Source organism: Amblyomma americanum, chromosome 11 (genome assembly GCF_052857255.1).
Source record: "Amblyomma americanum isolate KBUSLIRL-KWMA chromosome 11, ASM5285725v1, whole genome shotgun sequence".
NCBI classification, from domain to species: domain Eukaryota; kingdom Metazoa; phylum Arthropoda; class Arachnida; order Ixodida; family Ixodidae; genus Amblyomma; species Amblyomma americanum.
In genome coordinates this window covers 116,832,635-116,851,882 of record NC_135507.1, presented here as the reverse complement: position 1 = coordinate 116,851,882, position 19,248 = coordinate 116,832,635, and the positions used below count along the sequence as shown (strand labels likewise).

Genomic DNA, 19,248 nt, shown 5'->3' with positions numbered 1-19,248 from the left:
GAACCCGCCGACATACCTAAGACCACTATCACGACGCCCTTTGGTTTGTTTGAGTACTTGCGGATGCCTTTTGGACTATGCAATTCGGCTCATACCTTCCAGCGGTTCATGGCTGAGGTCACGCGGGGCCTACCGACTGTATTCGCATACCTTGATGATGTCCTGATCGCCAGCCCTACGCATGATGATCATGAGCAACACCTACGTGCTTTGTTCAAGCGTCTTCAGCAGTACGGCCTGGTTGTGAACACCTCCAATTTTGTTTTTGTTGCATCAGAGCTCGAGTTTTTGGTTCATCACATATCCTCAGGGGGTATCCGCCCACTCTCGTCCCACGTCCAGACCATCGAGAATTATCCCCAGCCTACAACACTGCGCCACTTACGACAATTCCTGGGGCCGGTGAATTTCTCCCGCCGCTTTATCCCGCGCTGTGCAGAGGTGCTTCGCCCGCTCTCCGACCTCCTCCGGTCAACCGCTGGCGCGTGCTCCGCCAATTACTTGGTCATCAGAAGCCCACGTCGCCTTTACTACCGCAAAGCAAGCAGTCGCGAACGCCGTGCTTCTTGTCCATCCGCGCAGGAACGCGCCTACGAGATTGACGGTGGATGCCTCCAGCGTGGCTGTCGGAGCCGTGTTACAGCAGTACATTAACTCCGGGTGGAGACCAGTATTTTTTACCCTCGGCAGCTACTTCCTGCTGATATCCGCTACAGCGTCTTCGGCCGAGAGTTCCTAGCCATCTACTCAGCGATACAGCACTTTCGCCATTTTGTAGAAGGATGCCAGTTTCACGTGCTGACCAATCATAAGCCACTGGCATATGTGTTCCGCACCAACTCATCGAAGTACGTGTCACGTAAAGTCCGTCAGCTCGCTTATATCTCGGAGTTTATAACCGACATCTGCCATGTGAAAGGTGCCGCCAACACCGCCGCTGATGACATCTCTCGTATAGCAGAGGTAGACACTCCATCTCCTACCGTCGAATGGGCCGCATTCTCTACTACCCAGCAGAATGACCATGAGCTCGCCGCTTTTCGAGAGAACCCTCGTTCTCTCCGACTACGGCTTGTGCCCCATCCCTGCTCGCCTGAGCCCTTGTGGTGCGATGTCTCAACGGGCCTTCCCCACGCTTTTTTTGCGGCTTCACTATGTCGCCCCATCTTCGATTCTCTACATGACATGCCACCAAGGCATTCGGACTACTCAGCGCCTTCTCACCTAGCGCTATGTTTGGCCCGGCATCAAAACTGATGTGCGCGCTTGGACGCGCCTGTGTCTGCCCTGCCAGATAACCAAGGTCTGTCGTCATACCAAGGCGCCTTCCCAAGCCTTCCGACCACCTCGCCGTCGTTTCGACCATGTACATCTCGACATCGTGGGCCCTCTACCCGTGTCTCGAGGCTACCGTTATATCCTGACCATGGTCGACCGCTTCACTAGTTGGCCGGAGCGCAGTCCCGATTCCTGACATCACCGCAGAGACTGTTTCCCGGGCCTTCATTTTTGCGTGGGTGTCTCGATTTGGTTGACCTGGCACCGTGACAACCGACCGTGGACGCCAGTTTGAGTCCTTCGTGCTTGGTTCCCTTAATGATATTCTCGGCGCCAGGCATTGCCGTACTACTGCGTATCATCCGTGTGCCAACGGCATGGTGAAACGCCTTCAGCGCCAATTGAAGGCCTCCCTAGCTGCCCGCCTCTATTGCACCACCTGGGTCGACTTCTTGCCTCTTGTTCTCCTTGGTCTTAGGGCCGTCATCCGGGAAGACTTACACTGCTCAGCTGCAGAGCTGGCGTATGTTAATGCTCTTAGTCCTCCAGGAGACTTTACATCCCAGCAACTCCCAGCCCAGCCCCAAGAATTCCTTCAACGCCTGCTGAACTGCGTTAAAGTCCTCCGGCCTACTCCACCGCGTCCATCTTGCCACCATAACATTTTCTTCCACTCTGACCTGGCCACTTCGACCCACGTTTTTCTGCGCCGCGACGCTGTCCGAGCTCCACTAACACCTGCCTACGACGGACCTTTCCGCGTTCTCCGCCGCATCTCGAAAACCGCCGCCTTTCTACAGAACATGGTTTACGCAAAAAACGTACAGGCGCTAAAAGACGAAGACAAGACGAAGCTTCTTGCCCTGACTAGGAAGGTGGCAAGAAGAGCCAGAGACAAGGATGAGGACCGAGCGGCTTCGGATGCCCTGGATTGCCTGATGCAGCACGTGAGCCGTAGCCGCCCTTCTTATGATCCTTTTAAGAAGATCAAGGGCTACTTGAGAGAAAACAACCTTGAGGTACTTCAAAGCGACAAGGAAGGTGGCTTCATTGTCCTTCCCGAGAAGCTATTGAAAGAGATAGGAGCTGAAGCTCTGCAAAAGAACTTTGTCGCAGTGAAGTTCAATCCTGGCACGGTCAAGAAAACCGCTGTAAAGCTGCTAACTGACATGAATTTGGAACCGCTCAAGAAAAAGGTGAAGAGCGCAGACAGAGAGTTCCTGGATGTTTTCTTTACGGGCAAGTCTCACAAGCCTGGATGCCCCCTGCGCACGATTGTTTCGGAAAAAGGGTCCTGGCAGCTGTGCGTTGGCCGCATTCTCCAGTGCAATTCAAAGTCCCTACCTCTAGATGACCCTTTTCTTGTCCGCAGCTCTAATGAGGTTGTTCAAGAACTTAAAAATGGAATGCCAGGAGCACAGTGGGCTTTTTCGATTGATGTCAATGACCTGTATTATTCCATCCCGCATACCGAAATGTTAATTTTCATCAAAGACAAGATTGCATGCGTTGGCGAACTACCATTTCAGGACAAAACAGGAATTAGTTGTGATGATTTCTTAATACCTTTAGAATTTACCTTTCATCGACTGCCGTTTTTTTCAACCATCAGTTTTATGTTCAGCGCGATGGTGTTTGTATTGGGTCGTCCCTTGCGCCTATATTGAGTGACATTTATTTATCGCGTGTTGACAAACGTGTCAGTGACCGGCTTTTATTGACCTCTAACGTTGTTAGGGTATTCAGATATGTGAATGACTACCTAATTGTGCTAACCGATCACGTAGGTTCCAAACCAAACGCCATTTATGAAAACATTGTCACCATTTTCAGTAGTGAATCCAAGGGGCTTCTTTTCACTCAAGAACTTCTCCGCGATAATAGCCTGCAGTTTCTTGACCTGAGACGTGTTTAGGCAGGACATACATATTTGTTGGTCCTACAACCCCAGATCGTGCAAAGAGCTACTCCCTTTCGGTAGTGCATATTCCAAGCTAATCAAGCGAGGAATCGTTGCGACATGCCTGAATGCAGCCTTGGAAAAATCTTGCCAGCATGAGATGGCACTGAGCTTTGATGCGCAAACTGAACGCATTCACCAAGCCGGGTACCCAAAACACCTCATCACGAGTATTAGTGAGAACCTTGTAAAAAAGCGCAAGGTGGCGTCAAGGGGACATCGGCTCAGAAAGACAAGGACAAAGAAAAGAAACCGACGGTGGTGATTCCCTATATTCATCGGCTTTCGCACAATTTAAAGAAAGTAGCCAGCAGGTATAAGGTCAATGTGGTTCTATCTGCTCCTTGCAAGCTGCCCGCGTGTGCACTTTGAACAAAGCAAGAATGGTTAGGCAGTGCAAAACTAATCACCAAATCCGCGCCACTGTTTGCACTATTGACGTTGTGTATGCTGTGCCTCTTAGCTGCGGTCTCTAATACATTGGCCAGGCAGGTCAATGCTACAATGAAAGAGTTAGGCAGCACAAGATTGCGATAACAAATGGTTATGGGAGCCACATGGCCACTCACTGCAAAAGCTGCAAGTGTCGTCCAGGTTTTGAAAACACCAAATTCATCGCAAGGTCTAAAGACAAATTACAGCATTAAATCATAAAAGCTTATTACATCAAGCAGAGGGGTCATATCAACATAAGCAAGCCATCTGTCTCGCTCTCAGAAGAAGAGATTAGGTTTCTCAGTGGGTAATTATCAGAGTTCTAATCATTGCCTGATCCTTTTGGCACGTGTTCCTATGCTCTGTCACTGCGTGGTTTTTGTTTTGCTTCTATCTTTTCCTGCTGGTGTGGTTATTTAGCGGTTTGTTTCTATGAATAAAGTTAGTTGGAAGTTGACGCCTGTCCTGTCTTGAGCGTGCTTGTCTTCGTCTTTTAGCGCCTGTACGTTTTTTGCGTAAGCCATGTCAAGCTGCAACCAACTAGCTCAAATGAAAGTCTTGTACTACAGAACGGCCATCAAGAGACTGTCAGCCTAGATCGCCTTTAGCCGGCTTACGTGAAGACCGCACTGCAAAGTCTCGCAGCGCCGCCTGACCTAGTGCTCCAGTGCCATCGCCGGCCCTCCGTCAGTTTCGACTTCCAGTCTAGGCAAGGGGCCCTTTAGCGCCCTCTCTTGGGTGGCGTCGGGAACCTGAATAGCGTTCGCCACCCGGCGAAGACAATAAAGACGGCACCTGGTCGTGGCTCGTGGAGTCACGCCTAGCAGTTCTGTTCTGGGGTCGGTTCGCAGCAGTGGTCTTGTTCCTTCGTTCCTGAGGCGTTAAGACTACATGCTTATTTCCCGAGACTATTGACCACGCTGCGGTCGGGGCGCATCGACACTGTATCCCTGCAGACCCATACGTCAGTAACGAAAGTTGCGGTGGACTTGACCGGGTCCGCCCCAGTGACAGCACAGAGGGCGATGATTAGCAGTACGCCAGACGTCGCTCTTCCGAGGGGGAACTTAGGAAGGGTGAGGAGGGAGTGGCTGGCAGCGAATGTTGACAGGTGTATCTGGGCGACTTGGAGGCGGCAGTAAACGGCGAACGGCTGCGGCGTTTGTCACCATCTGGGGTGTTGTGTTTGTTTGAAGAGGGTCTGGCGGCGTGAGCGCCTGTTTGACGTCTTCACGAATAATGTCCAAAATTGAAGAAACCTGCGGCGACTGCGGTGCTGGAAAGAGCTTTTGAAGCTCTTTGCGTACGACGGTCCGGATGGTCTCCCGAAGGATGTCGTGGCTAGGAGCATCGACACAGCTGGTAGCCATCTGCGACGGCAGACACTCGTACTTTCTGGATCGTATGTCGACCACTTTCTCCATCGTAGTGGCTTCGGAAACAAATTCGGCGACTGCTCTGGGCGGACTTCGAACTAATCAAACGAAAATATGCTCCTTGATGCCCCCCATCTGGTTACGCAGCTTCTTCTCTTGGGACATGTTGGGATGAGCCCGACGGAAGAGCTTCGCCATGTCCTCGGAGCAAACGAGGACGGTCTCGTTTGGAATTTGGACGCTCGCCTGGAGGAACACCTCGGAATGTTCTTTCCGGAGGACTGTGGTAAGAGCCTGCATAAAACAGAGTCTTGAGAGAACCCCACGTTGTTATTGTACCCTCTCGGTTCTCAAACCAAGTACGAGCTGCACCCTCCAGCGAAAAAAACAAACACGTGAGCAGCTTCGACTCATCAGCCCACCTGTTGTATTGGGCTCCGCGCTCGAACTTCTCGAGCCAGTCCTCCGGGTCGTCGCCTGGAAAACGTTTAAAAGGTGCGTGGCTTGCGTGGTTGCTGCAGCACGACCGACGGGGAAGGGATGGCATCCGGCATACCGACGGCGGTTTGCGTGGACACTGACGGTCGCGCTGAATTGGAGGTCAGTGTCATCACGGTCGGACGAGACTCCAGAGGCTCGAACTCTGGTTGCAGTCGTTGCAGCCGCCGGCTACCCTGGTGGGTGGGCGTAACTTTGACTTTAAGGGATTCAGGCGGCCTGGAGTCCCGACTTCCCGGAGGGACCCTGGGCATGGGATGCGCTACCCTGCACCTCCACCAAGATGTCACGCGTGAATGCGGCAGATCACAGATCACAAGAAATAGCGGCGGGCTTCGGCAAATGTCTTGACCACAGTTCCAGATCACTGTAACTGTCGCTTCCTCTTTTTGAGGCGGCGCGTGCTTCAGGTCAGCGCTAAGCGAACATGCGGAATGCACTGTGTCAATATGAATTGCAATGATGCTGAATTGCCGCTGTGGGGGCTTGCAGCCTCATCAAGCTCTCTTTGTGGAAGGTTTTTCTGCTCGCCTCGAGTATATTGCCCAGTGCTCTTGATGCAAGTAAGTGTTTTTATTATTATTCAAATTCACATTGGCTGAGGTCATTAGTGCTCCGTGCAGCATTTTACCACCACCTTCTTGTTCGTTGCACGTATATTAATACTCTGCAATATGTGATGCTCATATATAAGTATTACAATATGTTCTGTTTCTCTAAACAGAACTGTAAGAACTGTAATTCACGTTACGAAATGGTGCGATTAATAGGGTTGATATTTTTGTTACTCACTTGCTCCAGCTTTGATGCGTTGCAACTGGTATTTGATTTGAATCGTGCCATTCTGATAGTTTGGATGGATTATTGGGTATAACGTCCTAAAGCAACTGAGGCTATGGAGACACTATGGTGGAAGGCTCCGTATAATTTCGACAACCTGGAGTTCTTACACAGTTACACACGGGCCTATAACATTGTTCTTCTATCAATATGCGTCTTCCGTGGCCGGAATTGAACCTCAATTTTTCTAGTCAGTAGCCATGCACCATAACCGCGGAGCCACCGCAGTGGCTCCTTGTCATAGAAAAGTGCCGTATACATTGTATGTTGCATCAGCAATCAACATCGGTCGTAGTCGTGTGTTCAAAGTCATGATAATTATGAACATATTTTTTTCAACCTTGTGCTATCGTGGTTTGTGCCTTGTTTCATTGCTGTCTCAGCTGGCAATTTCTGAACATCCATTCTGATTTATTTATTGTTTGTTAAATAATGTAAGTTTACTAAGTGCACTATACCCTTCCCTCTCTGTGTAACCCACAGGACACATCTGACTTCATCCTCGGGTACAGGCATCACCGACATTCCTTAAGAGTTCTATTTAGTACTGCCCGTCCAGTTAGCCTTAATACTGTATAATTGGCTGTATAATTGCACTCCTATATATAATATTTATTTGATGTTGTTGACGACATTGCTGTGTTTGTGTTTGACTGGGTGCGCCTGGTTTATGCCAAAGTTTGGTTTGCAGTTTTAATCCTTGTTCCCTGCTGCAGTTATACAAGGTGTCCAGCTAAATTTATCCAGGGTTTAAAGATATGCCGCGGCACTCTAAGACGACGCGACCAAATGCATGTTGCTGGCTAGTCTATGGAGCAACTAGCACTATTTATCTATTGGGCTTAATTGCATAATCAGAAGACATTAATTAACCAAATTCGCAAGCGATGGTGATAGGCGAAAAAGATCTATGAGAAAGTTGTAGAACCGTCCACGAAACTTCTAATTGAAGAGTTCCTAACTTTCCCTCTATTACGTATCGGCTTTTTTCGCTCTCTGCAAATGTCCTCGAAATACAAAAAATACCACGTGACGTGTCCATTACGCGCCGCGATTGCAGTGCTCTTAAACGTTCCGCCTAGGAACGAACAGATCGTTTAGCCTGGTGTGCTGCTGCTTAGAAAGGTGACAGGGCTGCGACGCAGGCGCTGGCTGTGCGATTTACGCGAACGCAAGCGGTAAGTACTGTGTCTGCTTGTCGCTATCAAGCGCCGCTAGGGAAGCATACTGCTGGCCTATATCGCACAGCCACCTGCTGAGTCGCTGCCCTTTAACCTTTTTATGCAGCAGCACACCGAGCTAAATATTCTGCTCGTTCCTACATGGAGCGTTTGAGAGCACTGCAGTCGCGGTGCGCAAGCGGGTATGTCACGTGGTATCCTTTTTTATTTAGCGGCCGTCTGCAATGAGCGAAAAAAAAAAGCCGATACGTAATAGATGGTAAGTTAGAAACTGTTCAATTGGACATTTCGCGGACCATTCTACAGCTTTCTCTTTGGACTTTTTCGCCTATCTTGATTGCTTGCGATGTTGTTTATTTAATCTGGACTAATTATGCAATTAAGCACAATACAAAACATAGTGTGAGTTGCTCCATACAATAGCCAGCAACATGCATTTGGTCGCGTGGTCTTAGGGTGCCGCGGCATATTCTTAAACTTGGCTAAAGTTAGCTGGTACACCGTTATATTCATCCCATGTTCCAGCTCTAAAATGTTTGCCTACTGCAAAACAGTCACAACAAATGCCGCACAAGAGGCTAAGAAAGTGCCCTTTAATAAAGACGAACACTTTTTATTTGTGCCCTTATGCTTGAGTGGTTAACCTGAAGTCTAGCCTTTTTTTTTGTGCGAGTACTCATTAGTATTTAAATTATCAGTTTTTCAAGCATGTAAAGCAAATAAGCGTGTAAGCAGTTTTGAGCAGGAGAATTTTGGTCCACTGTTCTCTTTATTGTAAAAATCACCGACCGTACAATCGTTTTATGCCATTCACATTATATGCGTAGCAGATGTTAAATATACCATTCCATTATCTACATCACCAGTTTTTAAAGCCTTGAAAGTTGTGGCAGCAGTGAAAAACAACGATAGTAGATTTCGATCAAGCACAATGGACAACTTTAGTTACAAAGATAATTTATAACATTGACAATATTTACAAATATTAAAAACATGAAAGCGGATGTCAACAATTGAATGCCAGCCGCAACATTCACTCACGCTGCGCTTGCACCTCATTGGTGCGTACGAAGCCCGAACTTTTACTTGTTTATATTGTTACCGCGAGAGGACGACGACGAGCGACCGTGAGGAGAACGAACAGAGAGCGTCGTCAACCTCTTCATGCACCCTCTTCACGAACCATGGAACCTGGTCGTCGGCTTCTCACGGTAACAATGTCAGCTACAGCGGCATGTGCGCTAATATCCGACACCATCAAGGTGTATTGTTGGGCACGTTGTTGAGACATTCTGTAGGAAAACAGCGCAAAAAACACAGGACTAAAAAAGACGGACAGACTCGAGCGCTCGAGTCTGTCTGTCTTTCTTAGTCCTGTGTTTTTTGGGCTGTTTTCCTTCAAATTATCCGCACCACTTGCTGCGTTGGATGGCCTACGCAGTGGAATATCTGTTCAGGGCCTAAATGCACAACTTTCAACAATCCTCACCTGGCCGCACTAGCTCACACCCATAACACACGGAATCCGACATCTAATACAAAACACTACTACGAACGGAAGCACTTCAAAGGATTTTCTCTGCGACAACAGCTCAAGGAGGAGACCTCCAGAATCAGACACTCCTCACTTTAAAGCCGCTGAGGACATCGAACAATGCCAGGTTGGCGCCAGCCGAGGCTGCTCCGAATAATCGACGTCGCACTGAATTCTACCACCACACAATAAATGATTCATTGTGTGCCGCATGCAAAAAAAAAAGTTACTGAACGCCCGAGAACAGCACATCGCAATCACGTGTGTCGCCAATACACTACACTGCCTTTTCTCTTCGAAACAAGTAAAGAGCGCTGTGTTTTTTTAAAAAGTAGACATTGCAGTTGGATGAAAAACGGCCAGTCATATATAGCTCGCATTTCGACTTTCTAACTAGTCATTCTTTTAAGAAAAATAAAAAAAATTAAAATGTAAAAAAAACCAGCCAGGCCGGGAGTCGAACTTGTCCCTAATAATATACAGGCACGCACTTCGTACCAGTCTGCCACCACACGAGGCGGACGGATACATTTTGTTTGTTTTTTGCCGCGGACTACTTGCGTACCTCCGGCAGCGTTGACTGCTATGTATGAAACGGAAGGGTTGAAATGCGGGCCAGTTGGTTCAGAGTAACTTGAAAAAAAAAACAGTCACAAAAGACAAGGGACAAGAGAAGGAGTGCTCACGCCACAACGACTGGACTGTAAATTGAGATTTATTAGACAAAACATAGTCCCAGCAAGGCCAGCACAGCATGCGCAACACCAATATCACAATGACAGTCCAGTCCAGTCGTTGTGGCGTGAGCACTCCTTCTCTTGTCCCTTGTCTTTTGTGACTGTTTTTTTTCAAGTTACTATGAAACGGAGTATCGCAATAGCAAAGTAAGGTGAAAAATTAAGATTATGATAACTTCTTGTTTACGATGCTTCTGGCACTCGAGATGTACCTGTCGCTTGAGAGTCGGTAGTGAGAATGAACGACACAGTGTAGAAATTTTAACGATTCTATTTGCCGGTGACTGGCGAGGGTTGTTATTTGCAATGATTTGTGGTCTGAAGAGGGTGAAAAATTACAACGATACTTATTACATATGAAGCGAAGGGATTTCTTTTGGATGGCCTCAATTTTTTTAATATCTGTTACCTTGTAAGGATTCTACGCAAAACAAGCATAGTCAAAAATTAGTGTTTTAAGGATTCATAAATAAGTGACCAGGTTTTCTTCGGAGCCTGAGCTAATGTTCGTCTAAGATATCCTAATTTTTTAAGGCTCTATTACAAAGAAGTGAATATGTTTGGACCATGATAAGTTTGAGGTAAAAATGGTTCCTAGATACTAGTACTCGGACACCATTTGAAGGGGTATATTATGAAAAGATTAATCAAAAATTGATAAAAAGGAACTATTACTGCATATCATGACAACAGTTTTACGAAAGTTAATATGCATCTGCCAACTTTCACACCACCTACAGAAGATAGAAAAAGATTCATTAAAGGGGCTCTGAAAGGAACTCTTATAAAGTTGCGGTATGCCTGGGATGTGAAAGCACGGGCTTCGCGAATATTATTCAGCTAGAATTTTTTTAATGCGCTTTCTAGAAGCTGAGTTATCCGTAGTCAGAATTTGAGTTTAAGTGTCAACGTTTTTCCCTATCCTCTCATCACTTTTTGCACGCTGGAAGGCCAGCGCTCCTCCGCCAGCCCCACCTCTGGGAGCGGAGCTTCCTGACCCGCCGTAGCTACGCGGCTTATTGGCCATGGTAGCTGCCTGACGTCTGAAAGAATCTAACCAATAGCCACCTCTCAGCCTGTATACGCAGGCGCGAGCGACGGAAGATAGTGCGAGCAGAAAAAAGTCGCCGTGAAGGGCTCGTCAACTTTCGCGCGTGATTGTGGATCCTCTGCTGCGTGAAGTGTATTATTAGGCTCATCTCTTAATGACCACACCATGCAATGATTGAGCGAGTTGATGTGCTCCCCTCGGAAGGTGTTTAGAGCCCCTTTAATGCGAGAATAATAATCCCAAGACTGGATGATATCATATAGAACGCAGTCATCAGTGTACATGCGAATGTTAGAGGGGATGTTACAAGGCCGGTCATTTATATGCAATAAATATAATAAAGGTCCTAAGACCGAGCCTTGTGACACACCAGATGTTACGGGGGCGACGAAAGACTGGGGCTGAACTGTAGTTATCATACGACAAGCGCTCAGAGATGAAATTAGAGACCCTAGCCACTAAGGTTGAATTCTGCAATATAAGAATTACTTGGATGTTAACTTCTTTCCATAGCTCGCTGCGTTGTCCTCAACTTAAGCGGAGCCCATTAAGTTAGCCTTCCCGTTTCTGCCCCATAGGTGAGTACCGGGAAGATACAAGCGTCCTACGCTCATCTCTTATAGGATATTGACAAATTGCCATTTATGATCTGAGATAAATTGCCATGGGCGCTCCTCAAATATTCAAGAAGGTTAGCGTAGCAGGGGCCGGCGGAAAGTTAGGCGGTTGAACGTGGTTGGGAAGTCTGAGGCAATAATGGGGGCTCAGCTGACAGAGGACTGGGTAAATTATAGAGACTTGGGAGAGGCCTGTGGCCTGCAGTGGGCGTAGGAAACCAACTAGCCGCCATTACAGCATTGCGTAGGAAGGCTGATGATGATTACGATGCAGATAGTACTCTTCACTTGGCACACCGCCACAGACTGTCATCATCATCAGGCGAACTATATGTAGCGGAGGGCTAAGTTCTCTCCTATATCTCTCCAATTAAGCCTGTGCAGTGCCGACTGCGGCTACCTCATCCACGAAAAATTCCACAGTGTCATGCGCCCAGCTGACATTCTGCCGTCTACTTCAACGCCTGTCTTGTCTTGGAACACATACCGCCTCTGGTCTTTCGCTCTTCTTTTTCGTTTTTGTTTAACAAGTTTCCCTCCTGCCCTGGTGGTGCCATTGAAAATCAAAATTGGGGAAAATAAAGCTACCTTCTTTGCAGCTTTTTTCCCCTTGTTTTCCACCAGAACCTTGAATCTGCTCGTCTCTGAAAATAAATCAATCAAATCACACCTTGGCGGGGCGTAGGGGCGTAGGTCGCTACCACCTACAATATGTACATCTCCTTAAACAAAATACAATATCTGCCACCCTCTAGCTGATTCTGTAGAATTCCTCTATGTTGAGAGCGATATCCTTATTTACTAGGAATTACACACCTAGCTGTCGTCTATCCGCTAGTCCGTGATAACAGTGCACGTTTCCGCCCTTTAACACTGTGTACGCCTCATCTGTTCATCTAACCCCATTAAGCCTATGACATCTCATTTAATGCCCGCTAGTTCCTCGAAGAGCACCGCTAGACTAGCCTCACTGGATAGGGTACTAGTGTTAAACGGTGCAAGGTAGAGTATGGAAGTGTAGCCTCGTTGGATCCAGAGGCTCTTAGCACCCTCCGCTGCGTAGCAGGCCTGACCGCCGCCTTGGCCGATTGCTAAGCAGTTGCCGGGGGCTGAGGGCGGAGGGTCAATTGGTGTATTCATAGAGGAGGTGGCCATGTACAACACCAGGGTGAACAAATCGTGTTCGGTTGAGACGGTGTGCTGTCGGCTGCAGTCGCATGAATAACACTGCTCCTATGCCTGGTTACTCATTTCCATTGACACTCAGATTTTTTTTTGACCCGGTTGAGAACTGCGCGGAACCTGGAACTGAACCGTGGTCCTCTTGCACGCGAGGCAGATGCTCCGCCTCTTCGAGATCACTGCAACCTGGATTAGGTACTCCGCTCTAGATTACTACCCAGAACAGTTGTCAATGACCTCATGATAAGCTAGGGCACGCATATTCTTGCAGCGTTGTGTGCGTGCTGAAACGTTTCATATGATCGGCTCATGTGGAACTACGGAGTGAGACGTCTCTATGAAACGGTACTGTCGCTGTCGTTTGCGTACAGTTTCCACATGATTTTCGTATGATGTCATGACGTAATGCAGAGTCCGCTCGAATTTCCAATTTTCTGTGTGCGTTCACCGTATGGTCCTACAGTCCAACCCCAATCTGTGACGCAATTAAGATGCGGTAATGCTGCTGTCGTTAGTTTGGTACAGTTAATTGAAACAGTTGGGGCTACACCCCCTACGAACACTTGTTAACCAAAGTTTTAAAAACAGTTCTTAATTTTTTTCATTCCACGTATGATGTCGTGCCTTCGTGAAGTAAAGCCAAGTACACCCTCGAAGAGCTTTGAACTTATGAAAAGTAATTTCAAAGGTGATGCGTTTTTAAAGCAGCGCGATGTGCGTACGGGAGCCAGTACCGAATAGTGGTACTAAGCAGAAGCGCAGAGCATATAAAGATGTGCAAGCATTACTTTACAAAATATTTTGATCGCTTCAAACAGTACTCATGAAGGCCGCCATGCGTTAACAGTCGCCGAGTGCTTTGAAGAAAGCTGTCAGAAAGGACACCAGCGACATCGGGAAGCATATATTTTTAAAACGTTACAGTAAATGTGTGTTGAAGATCCGGGCGTGCCCCAATAAATCAGCTATCTTTTTCCGAATCACGCAAGCCTCTCGTAGAGTCGACTATGTTGTTGCGTGCGCTGCAATTGCTCACTAAACTGTAGATCATGTTAGACGGCCTAGAAAGCTATACATAAAGAAATCGATTCTCAAAAACCATAGAAGATCAAGGGAATCGAACCGCGCAGCGTAGCATCCGACGACGCAGATGATACCCCCAGCTGCCTCCGCTGTCCGCAAGCGCCCTTCGTATATTTTTAAGCTCGGTGCAGGCCTACAGTTCTGTGTGCTCCATATGGTTTTCACATGATCCACACAAAATTATGGCAACCGCCATATGAAAAATAGCAATATTTAATAGAGCAATCGCCATATGAAATGTTTTACTACATCCGGTGAAACCTTTCATATAACGGTTTCCACAATTCCATTTATATTTAACGTGCCTCCTACGCGAACCGCGTTGAAGATAAGGGGTAGATATGAGCTATTTGGCAAACACATACAGAGACCTACGGAGATTGTATGGAAAGTATGTAGAAAGGTTATGGGATACGTATGAATTTTCAATAATTTTTCCGCATCACCGTCATTTCGTACGAGTGCAGTCTTACGTAGAACGTTTCGAGGCGAGTTTACGGTCAGCCTTCCCCGTTTCTCACCGGCGCTGAGGATGACCAGCCCCAGCAGGAGAGCGGTGACGGTGAAAAGGACGCACGCCGACGATACGCAGAACCAGCAGGCGTTTCTGGCCATCTCCCTTGGGGGATAAACACAAGGGCACGCGAAGTGAGTGAGCCGGCCGGGCTTGGGTCATTCCACTTGTAAAAACGGCGAACTAGTCACTAGTCAAATAACCAAAAACATGGAGAGAGAAAATAAGACGGGCGCGGACCACAGCAAATTGCTCTGATCTACAGTGAACACAGTTTAGTCTCCCTCATAGTTCTTATTCCTGTGGTTTGGTTCAATTGCATGTTGCAATACTCCGGCAGGTCAGACGACTTACGCTCTAAAACTCTACGCAAGCTACAACAGCCAGTATCACGGACAACCACTCGCTGAGCGTCATTGCTTTCAGGAAACTGTGTATCTTACAGATCGTTTCAAAAAACAAGTCTTGTGAAATTATTTCCTACAAAAGGGAACAGTCGACGGCGAAACAGTTCTATTTTAAGCACAGTGGGAGGAGTGCCTTGGCCCTTCCGTGCCTTTTTAACGTTTAGTGTGTTCAACACAAGTTAGTCTTTAAAAAGTTTTTTACGTTTAATTTCCTCAATAATTCATTTGGCCAGCCCAGCTGTTTCATGTATTTTATTTTCATTGTATTACATGAGGGAGTGGAATTCAGGTTGATTCGATGGATTGTTTGAACGATGATGGGTCGGAGTGAAGCACGACGGAAGTCATTCCAGGCCTTTGCAGTGCGGACAAAAAATGATGACAGGTGAGCACTAGTCCGGGCAGGGGGAGGGTAAACGGCCTTCTGGTGGTGCGTGCGGCTGGAGATGCGGTGGGCAGGGCTGATAATAGACTTGATCATCGGGTGATAGTAAAATTTATGAAAAAGGCATAGTCTTGCAATAGTACAGCGGTCTGCTAAGTTAGTAAGATGAGCATTACGTTTTAGGGCGCTCGACTACTGATCCGGAGTTCCCGGGTTCGAACCCGACCGCGGCGGCTGCGTTTTTATGGAGGAAAAACGCTAAGGCGCCCGTGTGCTGTGCGATGTCAGTGCACGTTAAAGATCCCCAGGTGGTCGAAATTATTCCGGAGCCCTCCACTACGGACCTATTTGTTCCTCTCTTCTTTCACTCCCTCCTTTATCCCTTCCCTTACAGCGCGGTTCAGGTGTCCAACGATATATGAGACAGATATTGCGCCATTTCCTTTCCCCAAAAACCAATTATTATTATTATTTATTACGTTTTAGTTCAGTGGCACTTGCATGATAGGAATAGGCCGAGTGGATGAATATTGCTGCGCGGTTTTGTGTTGCTTCCAGTATGTTGGAAAGCTAACTTTGATAGTGGTCTCAAACCGCGCACGCGTATTCCAGTTTGGGACGAATGAATGTTAAATAAGCTAACAACTTTACTGATGGAGGAGCTAGGCGAAGGGTTCGGCGAAAATAACCGAGAACACGATTAGCATCGTTAATAATCGGCGTTACGTGATGTGACCAATTGAGATCGCGGGTTAAACGAACACCTAAGTATTTATACTCAGTTACAGCAGTGATTTCGGAATTGGAAATTAAGTAGTTTGCAGTTGGTTGGGAGTGACATCGATGAAAGGATAGGAGAGATGTTTTCGTCGCGTTTAAAGACATTAGCCATTTGTTACACCAGGTTCTTACGCATTCAATGTCAGATTGTAGGAGTTAGATTTCACTACTGTTGGTTATTGGGCGGTAAATAACGCAGCCGTCTGCAAACATGCGCACGTTAGAACAGAAGTTAGCTGGTAAGTCATTAATATAAATAATGAAGAGAACTTGCCCCAGGACGGTGCCTTCGGGCACCCCAGACAGAACAGAAGCATAAGATGTACGCTTATTAGCTAAAACAAACTGCTGTCGGTTAGTAAGGAATTACCGAATCCATTACAAAACAAAGCAATTAAGATTTAGGCGTGAAGTTTTATAAAAAGCCGCTTATGAGGAACTTTGTCGAAGGCCTTTTCAAAATGAAGGAACAGGGAGTCAACTGGAATGTTAAGGTAGAGGTCGGAGCTTAAGTCGTTAACCAACCATGCTAATTCAGTGTCGCACGATAAACCTTTTAGAAAACCATGTTGAACAGGCTGAAAAAAATTAACTGCGACTAGGAATTTCATACTATGCTAGTATATTACATGCTTCATTAACTTTGAAGGAATTCTAGTGATGGATATGGGTCGGTAATTATGACGAGAAGGCGATGGGCTATTTTTAGGAACTGGAGTGACTTTTCCCGCTTTCCAGTGATGTGGTATGACAACCTGATGAAAGAGACTGACGAAAAATATGGTACACTATGACGCTGGTCGTATGGTTTATGTTTTTGAGTATTTTTGCGCTATTGCCGTCGATACCTGCTGACGAAGTTAGTTTCAAGGAATCTATAATGTTTACAATACAATTACGGTCAAAAGTAATATCCGGCATGGACGGGAAATCAAAGGAAGGGCTCTGGCGTCCGTCGTGCTCGACGATCTTACTTTACCCATTTTGACTTCCTGAATTTATTGAGGTACGCGTCGTCGTCCACAGCGGCCGCTGACTACCCCACCTGTACCAGCTCTTGCCCTTTCCTGCGACTTCGTTGCCTCCGTTTCTTTGCTCTGCGTGCACTATACGACCAACAAGTGACAGCCGCAAACCTTCGCCTTAACGGTTAGCACTTCAAAGAAATAGAATATCTGAGGAGCAGAAGCACATAAGCTACAAAAATCGGCCGTGTGGGTTGAACTTGAACAGCAGCCACAGTTGGCGGGATCCTGTTTTGAGGCGAAGAGGAAACCGTTGCCTATTAAAAGATAAGAACTCTTCTGTGTGAGGCAAGATTACTTGGCAATGATCCAGATCTCATAGAACAGCCCGGAACAGAGCGTCTGAACAACGGTAGATATCGGGGGGGGGGGGGGGGGGGGCGTGAACTCTTAAATGATTTTAATATTCGCCATCGTGCATATTTCTACGCATGTCAGATTTCTACGGTCATCGCCTGAATATCAAAGGAGGAAAAAGACTTATACAAGCACAAGTTTATCCCTCGGATGGTGTGCCCGTCCGAGTAACAGCGGTACAGAGGCTCAACTGTTCCCAAAGGAAAAGACAGGACTACCCGTCATTCAATGTAACGAGGAAACGTCGAGTCGTTCAGTGACAAGTATTTAGATTGCTTCGCAAGCAACGCTTCACAGATAGGCTGCATTAATGCAGTCGAAATGAAGGTCAAACTGACAGCCGAGGAGCCTGTGAACTCGGGTCCCTCCCAACTCTCCTTCTCAAAAACAGCAGACAGAAACGAAGTTATTGAGCACAAGCCGTCATCCTTCTTGATTCGAACTCCGACGAAGGGAGTCCACTGCCTGCGACGAAAACAAAGATGACTGCCATCGAAAGGGCTGTACTGTCGCGGGTGTCGTACAACAACCTCTCGCAATGTGTTCTTGCATTTAACATGAGCAGGTGGCATTCCAGAACAACCTGAGGATGCGAAATGTGTCAGCTGGCAGCGTCGTTCACGTGGTGTTTCGTGAAGGCACAACGAACTGAGTGGCGAGCGGTAGCAAGGCTGTCTGGAAAATATTATTCGACACTGGCCTTCAGGGAGGGTGGTAGGAATTATATTCTGTTTAGGATATGCGACACCGGCGGAGCAGTCGCCGAATATTCAATGTAAGGGTAACCCCGCCTGTCCCATAACGTAACCTTCACCATTGCCATGGCTCTTAGTTTAATTGAATACGAAGGCATTCTTTTTCCATCTCCTGAACTTGTAAAGCATAGGTTTTTATAAAATTATTGCAGCAACCAAAATAAATTATAGCCACTGCCATGCACGTTTTGACGTTGATTTTGGAAAGCGTCGAAGTTCCCAAGATAGGGTGTCGTGCCTACGACAGAGCAATGGAACTTGAATTATCATGCTGGCCAGCTGCGCTGAATCCTCGAATGAAGACCAGTGCCTCAAGGCCATACAAATCATTCACCGGGAGATAAGGAGGTGTGAAGAATTGCTTGATCACACGAACTACAGATTTACCTCGATGTACATTTCAATCCAGTTTGCACATTTTCCACACGCTCCTTGAGTAGCTTTATCATCCTGAAATCCAGGCTAAAAGCTCAGCGTGCCCTACTTGAATCATCAAATGATCGATACGCTTAACTGAGGCGCAGACAGGAGCACGGCTAACGTCCTTTGTGGGCTACTTTTTAAGCGCCCGAAAAACTAACCGCCCAAACATGATTCAAAAAGGCCTGTTGATAGCCGCTAGCTCACTCGCATTGAATATGGTCACTGCGCTGGCTGGGCTGCCTTCACCCGTCTTTGTTTCACCACTTCGGAAACTACTGCATAGCTATGACCGCCAGGTACAAAGAAGCCCGGTCGACTGCACTGAACAAAACTATCAAGAACTGAAAGAACTGATGAAGCAGTGAACTCTACGCATTAGCGCCATCAATGAACACGAAAACGAACTGCAGTATATATATGCCACAGGCACACAAAAGTAGCGGCGACGGAGGCGGTTCGAAGAGTTGTCAACTCCACTTTAGTACACGATGAATGGATGCATTTTCTTTGACATCCTCTTCGAATAGAGGTGGCGGCTAGCGTCACTTTACGTAATAGAGTTATTTAGTAAATTATTTCCTTTTTGCTAAAGGGACACTGAGGAGAACCCTATCATAATTTTTTGTTAGCAATATCTGATAGTTCGGCATTTCATGGCTTTGTTGACGCTTCTCCGGGAGCGAAATATGCATTTATTTCAAAGAAATTTGGATTCGAAGTTGAAAAACTTTTTCCCGCCGCTCCGATTCAAACTCGACAACTCTTATGACGACACGGAGAACTCTTATGACGACACAGAACGGAGTGACGTGAAACGTGACGTAAACGGA

General features: G+C 47.0%; 1 protein-coding gene across 1 annotated transcript in view; it reads right to left on the bottom strand.

Annotated features, from left to right (window-relative positions):
- Positions 1 to 19,248, bottom strand: part of LOC144111039 (alpha-amylase-like) — a 644,630-nt gene that overhangs the window by 434,465 nt on the left and 190,917 nt on the right. The window contains exon 7 of the mRNA XM_077644138.1: positions 14,294 to 14,391. Within this exon, the coding sequence (XP_077500264.1) occupies positions 14,294 to 14,391 (98 nt within the window). The remainder of the gene's footprint in view (positions 1 to 14,293; positions 14,392 to 19,248) is intronic.